This window comes from Chrysemys picta, chromosome 5, assembly GCF_011386835.1.
Source record: "Chrysemys picta bellii isolate R12L10 chromosome 5, ASM1138683v2, whole genome shotgun sequence".
Lineage (NCBI taxonomy): Eukaryota > Metazoa > Chordata > Testudines > Emydidae > Chrysemys > Chrysemys picta.
In genome coordinates this window covers 13,338,956-13,356,119 of record NC_088795.1, presented here as the reverse complement: position 1 = coordinate 13,356,119, position 17,164 = coordinate 13,338,956, and the positions used below count along the sequence as shown (strand labels likewise).

At 40.8% G+C, this 17,164-nt stretch overlaps 1 protein-coding gene across 1 annotated transcript in view; it reads right to left on the bottom strand.

Annotated features, from left to right (window-relative positions):
- ADAMTS3 (ADAM metallopeptidase with thrombospondin type 1 motif 3) overlaps nucleotides 1–17,164 on the bottom strand; it is a 187,404-nt gene that overhangs the window by 13,420 nt on the left and 156,820 nt on the right. The window contains 9 exon segments of the mRNA XM_008171812.4: nucleotides 634–797; nucleotides 2,844–2,924; nucleotides 7,447–7,570; nucleotides 8,398–8,531; nucleotides 9,759–9,934; nucleotides 10,942–11,087; nucleotides 12,367–12,480; nucleotides 12,901–13,033; nucleotides 16,006–16,149. Of these exon segments, the coding sequence (XP_008170034.4) occupies nucleotides 634–797; nucleotides 2,844–2,924; nucleotides 7,447–7,570; nucleotides 8,398–8,531; nucleotides 9,759–9,934; nucleotides 10,942–11,087; nucleotides 12,367–12,480; nucleotides 12,901–13,033; nucleotides 16,006–16,149 (1,216 nt within the window).

The window sequence follows — 17,164 nt, the reverse complement described above, 5'->3', positions numbered from 1 at the left end:
GCACATATTTATTCTTTTCTGGGTCAACAAACCAATATCTGGAAATGTAGGCGGTGCTTAGTAGTTGAAAATCTTTATTGATCTTTACCTTCAAATTTAGTACAAAAATTAGTAAGATCAACATAGAAAAATATGCCTCTAATGAGCCTAAACTGGGAGAGTTTACATAAGACCAAATACTGACCCTTCCTAGTTCTGGATTGCTGAACTACACGGAGCTGGATAGACTGGCTATGCTGCGTGGTCACATTCCTATTCTGCTTGGGGGAGGGGCTGGTCCCAAACATGGTTCTGACTAATATAGGACCTGATCCAATGACCCTTGATGTCAGCCAGCACTGTACTAGGCGTATGGTTAGCTCGTTACTGTTGTATGAATAAATGGTGACGTAGTAGTGTGGACATTGCACACTACCTCTGAAAGTGAATGTCAGTAAAACTACTCTTTCTGCTAGTGTGGGCCGAGCTTCTGCTCATCAGCTCTCTCAAAAAAACTTTACACGCATGCGCATTTTCCAAGAGATTACAGACTTATCCCACTATAAGATTTAACATTGTTTTAATAAAAATAAGTAGTTTGGCCACACACAAACAACAATAATAATAAAAAAACAAGCCCTTGACATAACCTACCAATATAACAACAGCATCATGCAAAGGGCCATCAGTATGAAGAGTTTCTATGTCATCTTCTATGTTGTATTCCCACTCCACACCAAGTTCAATGAAGGACCGTGACTTGGCCTCCTCCCCTTTCCTGTTCAGAATATAGTGTCCAGTAGCCTGGTTCTTAATGGCTAAAAGGAATCGAAAACAGTGGCAATTGTGCTTCTTGTCATGTAATCTGCAGTCATTGGGGTTCACATGAAATGAGACAAGTAGCATTCTATAAAGCCCTGTTCAAAGATCTCTTTTTGCTTACTATTTTAAATGTTGCGTTTTGCAGCGGGTCCTTGGGAATTGAGGAGATTTTGCTATTACTAATCCAAAAATACTAAAGTCCTGTCTCTTCCATTCAACACTCCTGAACCCATCTCTCTCTAGCATGCCGCCTCCTCCAACCCAAAGAGTAGAGGCTTTGCCAAAAACGCATCATAAATCCGTGCTCAGGGAATGGATGATACTCCTTTCAAGGATCTAAAGCAGATCACCTTTGGCAAGTGCTACAACTCCATCAGCTCAGGGACTGGAAGCTATACCCAAAGCTGCAATTGCTACATTAAACTCTTACTGCCACCAAACTACAGTCTGAGGAGACAGATTGACCAATGTATATACTGCCAATATCTGTATCTCCTAATGCAGGTGGATCAGATGAAGTTAGATAGATGTAGATATACATTTTATTTTACATAAACTTTGGCTTAATTCTAGACTCAAGCCAAACCTTTAAAATGGCCAATCCTATTAGAAAGTTTTGGAGGTGGCCTAAACAAGTATTTTGGGCATTGTAGGGCATGTTAGCATAATAGTAACATTATACGTCTTTGTAGTGCCATGGTTGTGAAATCTTTGGGTTTTGCAGCACAGTGATTACTAGAAAGGAAAAGTCAATATTACTTTTTGAAAGGTTGTTTTCTTTTGTATACTTATATTCTACCCACACATGCTGACTTTACAAACACTTTCCGTCTGATTCTGGGGTTCAAGGATTAGAAAAAAGGTGCAACAATCGAACCACCATTACAAGGTAACGGAGAACAGATGACACAATAAAACATCTGATAACAAACAGCTAAGATATTCATGCACTTTGGGAGATACGTTAGTTTCCTAGAGTGAGACGTGAATCATGATGTGGATGTTATTGTTATCCTGGAAGTGTATCACTTACAAATCATTAGTTGTTTAGAGTTTAAAAACTAATCAGAGAGAAAAAGACAAATCATTTTTCTAACCACACAACAAAACTAGGACATAAAAATAGAGAAAAATCTTGTAAATTATCATGACTACAGTAAATAAAATGCAAAAGCCATGCATCATGTATTTATTAGCTCTATGGAGCCTATTTACTATAAAGGCAGAGTAGCTCTGTATTGAAAAGGTACATGGTCAGGTCACAGCTGATCCAAAATTTAAGGTTTCTACAAATAAGCTTTCACAAGCCCGAAAACCAACAGAAATGTTCCCGTTTTTGCTTTATTCCAATGCAAAATTATTATTTTTTTTAAAACAAAACCTTCCCTGCAATGTTTGCAACCTGGCCATTGCAGCACTGTGTTAGAACCCACTCCAGAAACCACTGAAGTCAATGGAAAATTCTGCCATTAACTTAACTGGGCCTTTGGATCAGTTCCCTAGTGCATGAAAAAGGGGCAAGTGACTAGACAAAAATGACTTGAAACAAAAGTTGAATTGGTAGTCTTGTTCATTGTCCAAGAGAAATGTAAATGTAAACCAACAGCAAAAATATTTGAGTTAAGATTTCTTTCCATGTAACGACATAAGGTGTTGCTTACAACCCACCGTAGGTAAGAAATTTATAAGTGTACTAAATTATATTAATATAGTAATATCCTATATACTTTTTAGCCTGACAGTGTCCCTTTAAATTTACTAATAATCCACTTTCAGTGTGATCAGGATCAGTCTGAGTTTCTAGAAAATTCAGATGAGAAACAAACATAATTACTAAGTTTGTACAGTAGGATTCAGCCTTGTGAATGCACTTGTCAATACACAAGGAAGCCAGCAAAGCCTTTAGCTTGTTGTTGTCTTACCGTGCAATAAACACAATTAATTTGATGGTTCTCTCATTTCTCAGGTTCTCCAATGCATGCCCAATTGTTTGACATTAGCTTTCATGCACAAGGGCCAAACCTGAGGCGAGAAACACTTACCAAGAATGTGAGGAGAAGCCTCGTCTTCTTGGATAAACACATGTCTAGCACCCGGGGGGATATCAAACATCTTAAGGTACCCTTTGGCATGTGTAGTAGTCATTGAAGAAAGTAAAGAAGAAAACAAAAAGTAATAGCGATGGTTAGTAGGGCACTATATTATCGAGCTTCGACTTGCAGAGGAGGGTATCCATTAACCTACAAGCAGCTTCAGGTAGGTTTGTAACGGATTTGATTAGTGTGTCTTGCACTTTTTTCTCTTTTAGGGAAAAAAAGACTGTTACAAACCTTAGCCACTTACTTTGTTATGTTGTTTTCAGACCATAACAATTAACAAATTCAGGCAAAAATTTGTGTTTCCTATGTTTCTCAGAATTAAAACAGGCCTTTCTGATTGCTTTTCTTTGTCACCTTTCAGCCTTACGACTTAATGGACTATGAGGTGTTCAGGTTTCGTGTATTTGCTTAACTCTGTGAAACTTTAAAGAGTTTGTCTACCTGGCAGGGCAAAATGCACCAAAGCGGTGTGACTTGTAAAGCACTCTAAATTGCCCCAGGCAGAGCCCGCTAGCACACTCTAAAAGGTGCCTAGTTCACATTAATATAGCCCTGTTTCAAATGGGACTGCATCTCAAGATGAGAATTGAAAATGCGTAGATTAAAGCATGTTAATCCCAGTGTAGACACACTCATACAGAAGTAAAGTGGTCTTCGGTCAATTTAAAAATCACACCTTAATTTAAACTGGTGCAATTCCTCCCTTATTGGTATGCTACCTGATACTTAGAGTTAAAAATTCTTTCCAAAATGATCATTGATGTTCTAAACTAGAATTCCTAATTAAATCTAACCCCAAGTGAATTGTTTAGGACAGTGTTTCAGCAGGAAGAGTAATATTCTCAGCTTTCCACCAAGGGGGAAAAAACAATAAAAGTTATGGCCATTTTTTTCTCTACCCATGATCAAGAAGTTATGTTGCACCAGGTTCAAATGAAAACATGTTTATAAGAACTGAAGGTGAACAAATTTTATCATGTTTAAAAATGTCAGCCAGTCAATGTTTTAATACATAGTATTTTCATATTTCTTTGCCTACAATTTGACTGAGAGTTTGAACAACTTTAAATGGTACACTTGTCTTGATGCACGTACATTTAACCAAGAAAATCTTCTTAGTGGTAACATACAGCATATCCCTAAAATGTATCCATGTTTATAAAATATGCCATATAAGTAAATCTCTCTCTTGCTCACGCTGATATGCTATGTTTCCAAATAAAGTATATAAACTCCAGTCCTACTATAGAATCATTGTAGAAAAGATGGGGAAGGAGTTGAGTTCTTATTTGCACTGAGCAAATAAAAGCTTAACAATTCAAGTTTAACAATCGGGACTTTTGGACCAAAGTTCCACCCGTGCTCTTGGTTCATGTATCTGTAGCATACCACAGATACTTGGAAAACGGGTGAAGAAAATGAAGAGCTATGAATATATAAATTAACACTATAGGCTGATGGATGACTGATTTATACTAATCTGCACAAGCAGAATATACCAATCCTTTTACTTATCAGTGATCAAGCATATGAAACAAAGCTTTGCCTGTTCTTACAATATGTGTAAGTGACTAGCTGGAAATGAGAACCGTAGCAAGAGTATTGCGGTTGTCATGGATGCCCATCTTTCTGCAACCAGGAGAAACTTACCCAGAATATTTCTAGACTCCCTTGTTTCAGAGAGGGAAATATTGCGAGCTCCTTTGGGCAAAGTGAATGCTCCTCTTGTCTTCCCTTAAATAGAATGTCTTTAATTAGTGTTCTGGGAACTGAGTCTTGCTGTTTCATTGACTATAATGTCAGCCAGGTGCATTTTACAAATGCAGAATATAAATTACATGGTTACAGTATGTGCTGAAGTTCAAAATGCATTTAAAATATTGTTAGAAATATCCAGCAAATTTTAATAGTCAATGAAAGTGAGCCTAAGTTTGAATGAAAAAATCAGGTAGGTGATTTTAAGTTGGATACTTGCAGATTTCATTTTCCAGCAACTTGAATTCTCTTTGGCACCTCTTGCTTAAATGTTTCCCTGTTGGAAGAGTTTAATTAGTCTTTTAATGACTATATTGCCACAATTACTGTAAAGCAATAGATGTTATGCTAGCATTGAAACACCAGTTTGGAGTTGAATAATTAGCTGCCTTTTCCAAACAGCCTCTTAACAACATTGATCACCCACAAGACATTTGAGTTTGACATCTGGAAGACTGTTTATGCTTTCTCACACAAATCATACCGATGCCACAGAAAAGTAAGTTTTTAAATGAAAAAATTGGGAACATTTTTGACCATCTCTATTTCTGATTATTAAGAACTTAACTGTGTCAGAAATCATGAACTACTGCTGATTCCAGAAATAGAGAGGGTTTCTTATATGGCTCCAACGTGCTGTCTTCCATCCCATTTCAATACACACGTGTATTCGGTCAGTGTATGTATATTCCCTATGTCAATACCTTACACAAAGATTTATTTCCCCACATAATCTGTCTTGGCTTGATTCATCCCAGCCAGCAAAAGAGGTGGAGAAAACAATCACATTTTTAAATAGCATGTGTTTTGTTAGGTGCTTTATTAACTCATCATTTGTTTAAAAAAACCCACTGTCTTGCCTCTCCATTGGTCTGGAGAACAGATAGCAATGAGAATATTCCAAATGGATGGGGATAGTTTATAAATATTCTGCAGTGGAATCCTTGTCCCATTTTACTGCCACACACACTAGCTTATTGTCATCTAATTTTAAGTGGGCTGTCTAGCTATTGACCAAATTCTGCAAGCACGGACGCTGGGGCAAATCTGGCACAGCGTCACCGGTGTCACTTAACAACATTTACACCTATGCAAATTCAGACCCAGATACACTACTCCTCCCCCTCCTTCAGCTTCCTCCCTGCTCCTTCCCAAACCCCTCAGCCAACCCTTGCACAGCTGTGCTCCATGGCATGCTTAGGATACAGATCCCCGTGAGGCTTCTCTCTGACCAGGAAGGGATGGGCAGGGCTTACCACTAAAAGAAGAGGTCTTACTTCATTTTACTAAAATATAAACAGTTTGAAAAGCCTTAAAATGGCAAACAACGTGTTGCATAATATACAGGAATAAAACTAATAGTCCCTTCATTTCCTTGTTACTCATAGAACGTTTCCTCTTTTAATCTTTAATTTGGTAACTTTATGGTTGGAGCTTACAATTTCACTCCCATTTTTAACACCTGGTTACAAAAAGAACTGAACCGCTTGGAACTGACTTGATGCATCTACGTACAGCTGAGCGTTTGGTAATACTGACTCATTTGTGCCGTAGTCATTACCATTTGCTATCTTTATGTTATGAAACATCCCAGTAAAGTGGCGGTCTCATTTAAATGCACTTAGATAAGTACAGCTCCCACTGGCTTTGGTATCAGGCATGAGTATTAGAGGACTGAATTTGGCCTATTTTATTAAGGGGAGTGTGTCTCAACCTTGACATCTTTTCTGTTCAGCTAATTGATCATTACCATACACACACTCCCCTTTGTCTCAATCCGCTGTCTTTAAACATAGCCCAAAAATTACAAAAAAGATGAAGGTGCCACTGAAAACTAGCACATTCAATTCAGAATTACTTCACTTCCCACACAAAAATGGGCATGGGAATTTTGATTGTATTCATTTTTTTCCCCTTGGCCAAAGCATTGTAATTTGGGAGTTTACTACACAAAGCCAGCTTGATACCAAACACACACGTATTGACAGACCTCTAGATTTGTACACATGCCATTAGAGAAGCTTGTGAAAAAATATAAGCCCGCCCAGTTTTTTTAAAATGGTTTTCTTTAGAGAGGTTAGAGGGAAATGTGTGTAATAGAGTGTTCTGGGGGAAACAAGTGCAAAAGTCACATTGAATACAATAAATATTACTCATTAAATGGTGTTTTTCATCCCTGAATAAATGTTCAGACTTAACATGCTAAAACACATGTCACATTAAGGTCCCAATCCTCTACTACTGAAATCATTTGGGCCTGATTCTCTCATACACTAAGACCGCTAAGAGGGTAAAGAGGTGCTAAAGCATGGATGATTATACCTATACCCCCCTTTATGCTGCCAGAGCAGCGTAAAGGGGTGTTAGTGTAACTGAGAAGCAGGCCCAACAGCTGGCAATGATCTGGCCCTAAATCTGCTAGCCAGGGACTTGATCTTTTTTCCATGTCACACTATTAGCCTTACAGGTTATTTTTGTTTAGCAAAAATCATTTTTACCACTGATTAGAGCCATCGTATGACTGACTGAAAAACTACATATGCTCTACACAGGGATATTAGATATTCTAGTTTAGCCAAGCTGTCTTAACAGGTCCTTCAAAAAACAAAAATAATTAATATTTAGTGTTTTTAAAATATATGTATTTTGTTGTCAAAGAACTTACTGTTTTTGTATACAGTCTTGCAACTTTGTTTAAGCAGGTGAGGATACATTTTTCTAACCAGTCTATATTCATAAACACTAATGACAAGATGGAATATATCTGGGTGCATGAAAGTGCTCAGCCTACCGGGCTTTTTGGGAGTTCGGGTAAAGGTCCCTTTGACCGTTCGGCAATGAGAGTTATCTCCACCGCAGACCCCACATTTATCTTCAACTTTGTTGGAACCAATTTCCTTGTCACAGCCCACTTTCTGCAGAGAGGAGAGTAAGAGGAGCATTTTTTCCGCCCATTATAAATATCACAGTGGAAAGGAAAGTTCACCCAACAATTGATGTAATTAAATATAAAAATACTTGAAAGACTGCGATTGAATAACACAGTGACAGCTCTGAACTGATTCCTGTATTGATTACATTTAGGGATTGTAAAAAAAGGAACAGGCAACAGAGAAATTCAGAATTTATTTTCACTTAGAATCATAGAAACACAGAGCTGGAAGGGACATCAAGAGGTCCTCAAGTCCAGCCCCTACAATCTGGTGGGACCAAGTAAATCTTGACAGATGTTTGTCCAACATGCTCTTAAAAACCTTCAATGATGGGATTCCACAACCTCCCTTGGAAGCCTATTCCAGAGCTTAACTGCCCTGAGAGTTAGAAAATTTTTCCTAATATCTAACCTAAATCTCCCTTACTGCAGATTAAGCCCATTACTTCTTGTCCTACCTTTAGTGGACATGGTGATTAATTGGTCTCTGTCCTCTTCATAAGAGCCCTTAACATCTTTGAAGAGGACAGTGATCAATTAAGCTGTTATTACACAGAAAAATATCAAAAAAGCAGTAGAAGCAACTGGTTTAAAAAGAATTATTTAGACAATGACAGTATTTGTAAGAAATAAACCTGTAGTATAACTATGATTTTAATTAAAATTGGGGGATGCTGGAAAATATGATTTGGTGAACGTTTCATGTTCATATGCTGTTTGCTGAATACTACAGTATTAGGCCAGCTCTAATTATGAGTGTACAGCATTGTTGGATAATCAGCAAAACCACCAGAAGTAAATGTCACTCACCACACACTCTCCACGCACACAAATGCTGTATGGATCTTTATAAGAACAGCGAGTCCCGTCATGTGCCAGTTGTTTCATATAAGCAATGTCTCCAGTTTCTTTGGACTGGCAGTATAAGTGGCATCTTTTGTTGGCTGAATAACAGGGAAATAGTGTTAACTGTGTGTATTTCAATAACCCAAACATGCTTTAGAAAACAACCAAACCCCACAAAGTTTTAAATCAGTAACAACAGGAATGCTGTATGGTATAAATAAAAAGGAGCCTTAGTTGTGAAACCTTGTGCCTGAATTCAGATGCTTGGTGCTCAATTCTCCACTGGAGGTACACTAATTATTATTATTATTAGCTTTCAAATGCGTAATGTTCCTAGTCCTTTGAGAGGCTACGCACCCTCAATTCTCATGGAAATCAACTCCCTTTGAAAGGATTGCACAGAACTGGGCCTGAAACTATTCCAAAAGCAGCTATCCGCTCTGATCCTAACTGAAAGCCAGGGTCAGAATAAGATATTGCTGGGCCAGGATTTTCAAAAGAGCACCTAACTCCCTTAGGTTCCTTTGAAACCCCCAGCCCAAACCACATTTCTAGATCATGCCATCTAATTTCATATTAAAAATACTATAAAACTGTATTCTATGAGATAAAACATATAGAACAAAATGAGAGCAATTTTGACAGCAACCCAGAAAGTTCTGTGGTACCTTTTGCTGATCTGACAATCCAATATTTATATTTGCATCTGCCATTGTTCACTATAGTTAACCAAAAGGGGAAAGATTAACTGGTGTTAATAATAGACAAGGTCTGCTAGGCTTCGGTTGGAGGAGTATAGAAAAGTGGAAAAAATACTGAAGAGATGTTAAAGCAGTGCCATTAGGACAGCACATTTGTTAATTTTAGCTGCAGTGGATGAGAGCAGCAGCAATGGTTAGACAACCTGTCACTCTCCTGTAGATGGGAGGGAGGGAGGCACATCCGTGCTAGGAAGAGCCCTCCAGCATCTGAGCAGAGCCTTGTTACGCCCTAACCCTAACCAGGCTTGTGCTGAGTGCAATCAATTCCCACTGGCTCGCACAGCAGGAGCTCAGAGCCTTCAGCACTGTGCAGAATCAAATCCATACCAAGGGGAAAGGTGGGGGTAGGTTGGGGGGTTACAGCAGTATTGGTGTGGTTGCACCCATCATCACTTCATTCTGGACCATCATTTTTCCTCTTTTTATTCTCACCTCCTTGCATTTTAAACACTTCTTATTTCTGGAAGTGGCAGCGTCCCAACACCACCTTCAAATCCCCATGTGCTGTACAGCAGAACGAGATCCCTGCAGGCGATGGGATTTAAACACAAAAGTGTAACTTACCATCAGGGTGCTCATAGGGCAGCCAGTGGTGTTTGCTCTTCTGATGTTCGAAATGGGAATTACGCTGCTGACACTGCTGTGCTCGGAAGTCCTCAAAGTGCTTTGGACATTCTTCTGTATTGCAAAGCTGATACTCAAAATTGACACTGGCGCAATCTTGACCACCATTGACTGGCCTAAGGGGGGAAAAAGATTAAAAGGCTTTTAAAATCCTTGAACATCAGGAGTGGAGATTTTCTGATGGAATGCACTAGTGAAAAACAGCTACAGCAAGAGCAGAGGACCTTCCTACAATAAAGGGTTAATCTTATTTTTCAGGGCCAAATTGTCAAAAAGGCAGGTGGAATGGGTGAGCTTGTAAAAACACTGGGAGAACAAATAAATTGCAAAGCTATGCATTTGCACTTGCAAAGCAACATGTGTGTGCGCTGATCGGGTAACTAGACATCCAGTCGGCCCATGTGCATGCCTGAGCAGGAACTTTTTCAGATGCAATGGTGTGTGCGCACCGGTAATGGTTGATTTATAATCAGATAATGTCACTGAAACACAGAGAAAATTCTTGCATTAGGTGTCATCTAAGAATAGGTCTTTCAGGCTGTAGATGCAATACTCCACCTTCTCTCCACTCTTTCACATTTCCTAATATCATATAGATGTTTTCGGCAGAGGTTTCTGGAAATTCTAGAATTCTCCAAAGATGATCCCATCCTCCCAGCCCCCCGCAGAGAGTCCGGCTGCAGGGGGGTTAGAGTCAATGGAATAAAACGTCCAGTTCTTTGCATGGGGTCTGTTGTAGCTTTATAACCCCTCTATGGTGCCCGTACAAATCACTGGAATAGCAGAAGCGCCACCCCCCCTGCACACCCTCTGTACAAAGCTCCAGGTAATCTCTGACCCAGTAGCCACAACCCGGTCACTCCCTATGCCCTCCCCACAATGCTCCACCCACTGTCTTGTGTGCAGAACTGGCATGGAGCCCAGCTCCCCCGAGTTCAGGTGTGCGGTGTCCCTGTGTGCCCAATCTGCAGGTGTCCACCACCCCATGTGCCGTAAAACCGCTGCACTGCAGAACTGTGGCAATCCCTTTGCCCAGTGTAAATGTCATTCAAGTTGCATCCTACACCTATAAAAACTCCAGACCAATGGGAAATGCCAGTTCATTAGAGACTTCCAGACTTACATTGGATTGTTGCACTGGCGTGTTCTGAAGCGAACGCCGGTACCACAGGTCCGTGAGCAGGAGCCAAACTTTGTCCAGGATCCCCAGTTGCCATCCTGTTTCAGCTGGTTAGCATTCTTCCACATACAGTGACCTTTATAGCACCACTGAGGAGAACCGGGCGAGAAATAAAAAAGTGGAATTACAGTAACATTACAAACAATGCTCAGGGCTAGATTTTACTGTATCACCCATAGTAAACGGCAGCTTGTAGATGCACTGCCCTAGGTACAGACTAGGCCTCAGACTCACAATTCTCTGGTGGAGGAACAGGGTTGAGGAGGAGGGGAGTAGCAGACCCGTGGAGGCTGCTCACCCTTTGTGCTGTGACGCACAGTACAGGTAGGCAGTGCGGGGCAGTGTGCGTGCGCTGTACGCTTGCTTAGAATCATAGCATATCAGGGTTGGAAGGGACCTCAGGAGGTCATCTAGTCCAACCCCCTGCTCCAAGCAGGACCAATCCCTAACTAAATCATCCCAGCCAGGGCTTTGTCAAACCTGACCTTAAAAACCTCTAAGGAAGGAGATTCCACCCCCTCCCTAGGTAACCCATTCCAGTGTTTCCTCCAGCACGTAACGCTGGATACAATCCAGCCCTTAATTAACCTGATTGCTCTTTGTTTGTTTCTTTTTGGCTCAATCCCAGCCTGCCTCCATTCAGCACCTTTTAATTTTTGTGTGTGCAAGATACAGTGCCAAAGAGCAGCGTAGGACCTTTTGCTCATACTGTACCGTTTCTAATGTCCATTTACACTCAGATAGAGGGTTAGTCATCCAACAGTGCACTTTTTGCTGTTGGCTATGGCAAATTTGGATGGCATAAGCAGCTTCTCTGTATCTCAAAGTACACAGAATTTGCTAACCAAACATGTATAGGTATGTTAGCTGCTAATTAAAAATCACAGTTAAAAGCAGGGACCCACCACTGGAGATATTAAAAGAAAAACAGTTAATCCAGGCACATTAGTAGTGCGTTAGCCACAGGATGTCTGGACCGCAAGCACCAAGCGTTTAAGAGTAACTACTTCAATCCTAGAGTAAGGGCAAAGTCTGATACAGTGGTTTCCCACTGCTACTTTCTGGGCAGTTTTCAGATGAAACGACTCCAAAAACGTAACGCAAAGCCCACAAGATGGCACTGATGCAAGGTTAGCTCTAAGGCTGAGTTTTGATCGTCTGGCTTCCAACACCGTTTCGTAAAGTACACCACACTCTGACTTGCTTCTAAGATGAGCCCTGAACCGTGCACATTGTATAGTTCCTCCTCCTTCATGACCTTGGCCTCATTCTTCCCACTGAAGTCAGGAACTTCTGGGATTAAGCCCCCAAACGAGATCTATCCTGACATTTTAAAATAAAAAGATACTGAAAACATAATATACTCACTTTCCCTGGGGCACATTCTGTGCCATCGAGTGGAGGCCCTTTCTTAGTTTTACAGAAGTATGGATTATCTGGATGGCTACACCACAGCTGCTTACATGGGTCAAAGGTTCGAAACTGAAATGTATTAACAAGACCAAGACATTTATTAAATGAAATTAACAATCATGTTATTGATACTGTTCATAGCAACAATCAGGGCATTAACCATCATCACATTTCACTAAACCATTTCACTGGTTAAAACGAAGTTGACTACAATACTAATCACTATTTAAACACACCACACTGATGTTCCTCCATGAGAATTACTATCAATTTTGGTAAAACTATGCATTATAGGCTCCTACATTTTCATGAAACCCCGGAATGATCCTAAATGAGTCTGGATACATATTTTACTGGCACTTCGCACCTTTACACTGTTTCAATACACTCAGCCTCTTGCATCCCTCAAAAAAAATTATGACTACTGAAAAGGGTGAAAGCAACTAGATAAAATGTTTTTAATCTTTAGAACAACCGCTGCAGACATACCGCTGTGCACATTTTGTAACCAACACCAAAATCAAAGCGGCATTGTTCATCCATGGAATAATTGATTCCTGGCAGTTCAGGAAGTTTGGGCCAATCATGTTCAAAGGGGTCATCAAGGAGACAGTCATAGGAGCTGTGGGAAGAGAAACACAGAAAGCCCATGAGAATACTCAGTGATATTTTCCGACCAACATAATTATTTCTGCTTGTTCTCATCCATTAGAATGTGTGATCACCACAACACAGGACTCTAACTGAACAGGGGATAATAATATTGTGAGGGTTCTCGGGGTACCCAGGAATGGGAGTCTCCTTGTTACCCTGCTTTCAGCATGAGGGAGTCTTGCTTGGGCATGGCTGGGAGTTAGCTCCCTAACACTACCAGCCTTTCAAGCACTCTCCTCTGGGCTAGGTCTTTGGCTTGCAGGTTAACAAGAGGTGCATCCCAGTCTTCAAGTCCCTTTGAAACATTCCCCTGTGATATCCAGCCCCTGACACAGCCTACTCGAGCACTTAAAATAAAACAAAAGTAGGTTTATTTAAGAAAGACTAAAGGTTTAATTAGAAATCAGAGAAAGTGGTGGAAACAAATGGCTACAACAGAAAACAAAACCATAAAAGGTAAACCTGGGTCTACACTAATAATTACCTTTCTTATCTCATAAAGAAGGTTTTCCTCCCAGAAATGGTTGGTTCCCCAAGAACCAGGATTCAAGCTTTCATGAAAACGTCCCTGCTCCAGAATGGGTTTCCTCAGTGAATGGATACAGAGAGCTTTGCCCGCCTCTGTATTATACTAAAAGCAGCCTTTATTTTCTATTCACAGACAGGGCCAACCCCAGTCTTGTTGTAAAGTTCCTTTTTTTAATCTCCAAGTGGTTCTGATTGTTTGAAGTGGCCTCCAATGGCTTCTCATCAAAAGTCCTAGTATTGTGCAAGGGTAAACAATTGAGCCTTGCACTGCATCACCAGCCAAACAGGCTGGGGTGACAACTCTCTCCTGCCTGAATGGGCCATCACCACAACACATTATCCCCTGGTGACTAATTTTTTACTCCCAATTCCATACAGCATACTGCCAGTGTAAATACATTGTTCCTTAAATATTACCCATACCTACATCTCACAATGATTATGAATCTTGACAAGTTACAAGCTTTCTGTAGATACCTTACATGTTACTCTTTATAGATAAATATCTGTAAGATATATTTGGTTTAGTGAGTTTGTCATGTCTCAGGTGAGATGTGTTTGCGAAGAACAGAGCAGTTTGTGAAGCCCTTATCCAGTTCTCTCTCAGGCAATACTCCCATTTAGATCAGCGAGTCAGGACTGAATGGAAATTGTGAGAGGTCTCAGGTATGCAACAGGAGGAGGAGAAGGAAAAAATGTCAAAATGGCAATAAAATCATTCTCCATCAGCTGTGCTTTTATATATATTGTGACAAAGTTCCTCCTCTACCTTGGTGGGTCCTGCGCTTATTGGCGGACTTGCTCGCTTCACAGATTCACCCTGTGGGTCAGGAAACAGTCCAGAGACCTTCCCCTCTGGTAGAAGCTATAGTCCAGGTCAATTCCTCCTGTGTTTGATCAGGAGTTGGGAAGTATGGGGGGAATCGTGGCCCACCCTCTACTCTGGGTTCCAGCCCAGGGCCCTGTGGACTGCAGCTGTTTAGAGTACCTCCTGGTACAGTTGCATGACACCTACAACTCCCTGGGCTACTTTCCCATGGCCTCCTCCCAACACCTTCTTTGTCCTCACCACCGGACCTTCCTCCTGATGTCTGATAACGCTTGTACTCCTCAGTCCTCCAGCAGTACGCCTACTCACTCTCAGCTTCTTGCACACCTCTTGCTCCCAGTTCTTCACACACACTTCCTCTCCTCTGGCTCCCCCTGGCTTGACTGGAGTGAGCCCTTTTATAGCATCAGAGGGACCTTAATTAGAGTCAGGTGCTTAACTGCCTCACCTGTCTCTTAGCAGGTTAATTGGAGTCAGGTGGTCTATTAGCCTGGAGCAGCCCCTGCTCTGGTCACTCAGGGAACAGAAAACTACTTATCCAGTGGCCAGTATATCTCCCTTCTGCTACTCTGCTGTTCCCAACTGGGCTGGGTCTATCACAATATATATATATATATATATACACACACACACACACACACACAGATTTAAATATTTTCCTCTTTCTCCAGCCATTTTGCAATTCCCTTTTTCTGCTTTCAGGGCTCCATCCTGCCATCATTTCAAATACACAAATTCCCACTGAGTCAAAAGGGAGATTTGTATTCGCTAGAATTTCAGAGTTTGCAAAATCTAGGAGCCTGATTCAAAGTCCACTAAAGTCACTAGAAAGATTCCCACTGATTTCGGATCTGGCCCTATATGAGGAACTGTTGCTGCTGACTTAGCACTTCTTTAAAAAAGTTAAGATGGAAGCGATGTGGCTGCCAGAAAGGAGATTTGGAAAGTGACTTTTTTTTTTGGTAAGAGATTTTTTGTACCTTGAAATGCAACTGTTGTTTTGGTTGTTGGTGTTCTGTTAAAGTGCAGGAGTATTCATTTGCGGTGGTGCATTTTAAGATTGAATTCCTATTTAAATGTACAAATCATGAGCATGAATCCATCTCAAATCCACTTACTTATACACAACCGTAGGCCTGTTACTCCTCTCCCCAGCACAGAAAGGATCTAAAGGGCAGAAAAGGCACTGAATCTCTGGAAAGAGTCAGCAGAGAGGATGCAGCACGCTCCCTCGACAGCCATGCTGCCATTAGCCATGTGCTCCTAGCCCTCGCTATGCCATTCAAGGGGGATTAATACCCCACAGGGGGAAGATGGCATTGCAATAAGCATATCAACCACGCAGAGTTGCTCCATCCTTCCAGTAGCCTGACATCTCTCCAAAATCTCAGAAGCCCCAATTCCACTTGTGCTTGCGGAAAGGAGCTTTTGCAGCTCGCAGGGGATCATGTTGCTCCCTGGTGGTATGTGCTGGGATTTCCCTCTTTCTCTCCTCTGCTGAGTACAGTGGAAGGAAGCACGTGAGCTGACGGCACAAAGTGCTATTTCATGGATAACTACACTAGACACCAACAGGTCCTTACTGTATGTATCTTTTCAGTTCTTGGCCACTGCAGCGGGACCAGTGGTAACGATGAAATGCAGCCTGCACCAAAGGAGCCATGACACTCCCCATAGCCGTCTCATCCCCACATCTGTTCCCTTGCCCGTCATGCTCCATTCCCAGCCTAAAACAAAGAGCAGCAACAAAATCAGTGTTATTCCTACCAAAAAAAGGATGGGGGGATGGGGTTTAAACAATTCACACTTTCCATAGTTTTGTTAAAAGGGGATTTAGTTTTCACGTCCTACAAATACCATTAAGTGGGACTCTGTACTAATGACAAAATACCCATGGATGGACATTAAAGAGCTCCTGAAAGATTGTTTCTTTAATGCATCTCTTCATTGATTTTATTTTTAATTAACTGAACAGAAACCAAAGGGCTTATCTACACCTGAAAGTTAATTCAGATTAAGGTAGGCTGTGAATTTAAAGCAAAATAAATATTCCTCAGTAACGCACGCTTATTCTGGAATAAGAGTATGTTATTCCAGTTTAGTTAAGCCACAATGGAATAGCTATTCCTGAATAACTCCATGAGTAGACAAACCCTACATTTAGGATGATCCAGGCTTATCTTCTTGATATTAAAACAAATAGGCAAATAGAGATAAATCTCCATTTACCACAAATAGAGGATCACTTGTTCACAAATTCATGTGTCCACTTTTGCACATTCATTTACCATATGAGTGAGGAACCTGGTCTACTAATTTTAAAAATCAGCCCCTCAGTGACATTAATTCATCCAGCTGGCTAAAGGAGATATTTTGTTGAACGAACCATTCCCGACTTAATTCCCCGAAACATGCCACATCTGATAAATATACAATAGCATTTAGTGAAGCAACAGGTAGAAGTCCATGTCGCTTGACAAACCATTGTCACTGTTGAATGCAATGCATCAAGACAGTATTCAATGCTTTCCATTTTTGACTTAGATATAAAAATCCACCACATGGAATTTTACAAGATAAGATTTTGCCCCGCATTTACTTCTTAAAGATCCTGTGAATGCCAAAGGAATAAGAAATATAAGGAGATTTGCCATGCACATAGCCCCCATGAGAATAAAACTGTTTTGTGCGAGCAGGAGAATAAGCCCTGTGCTTTATGTTGCTCAGGTTGTAATAGTAAGA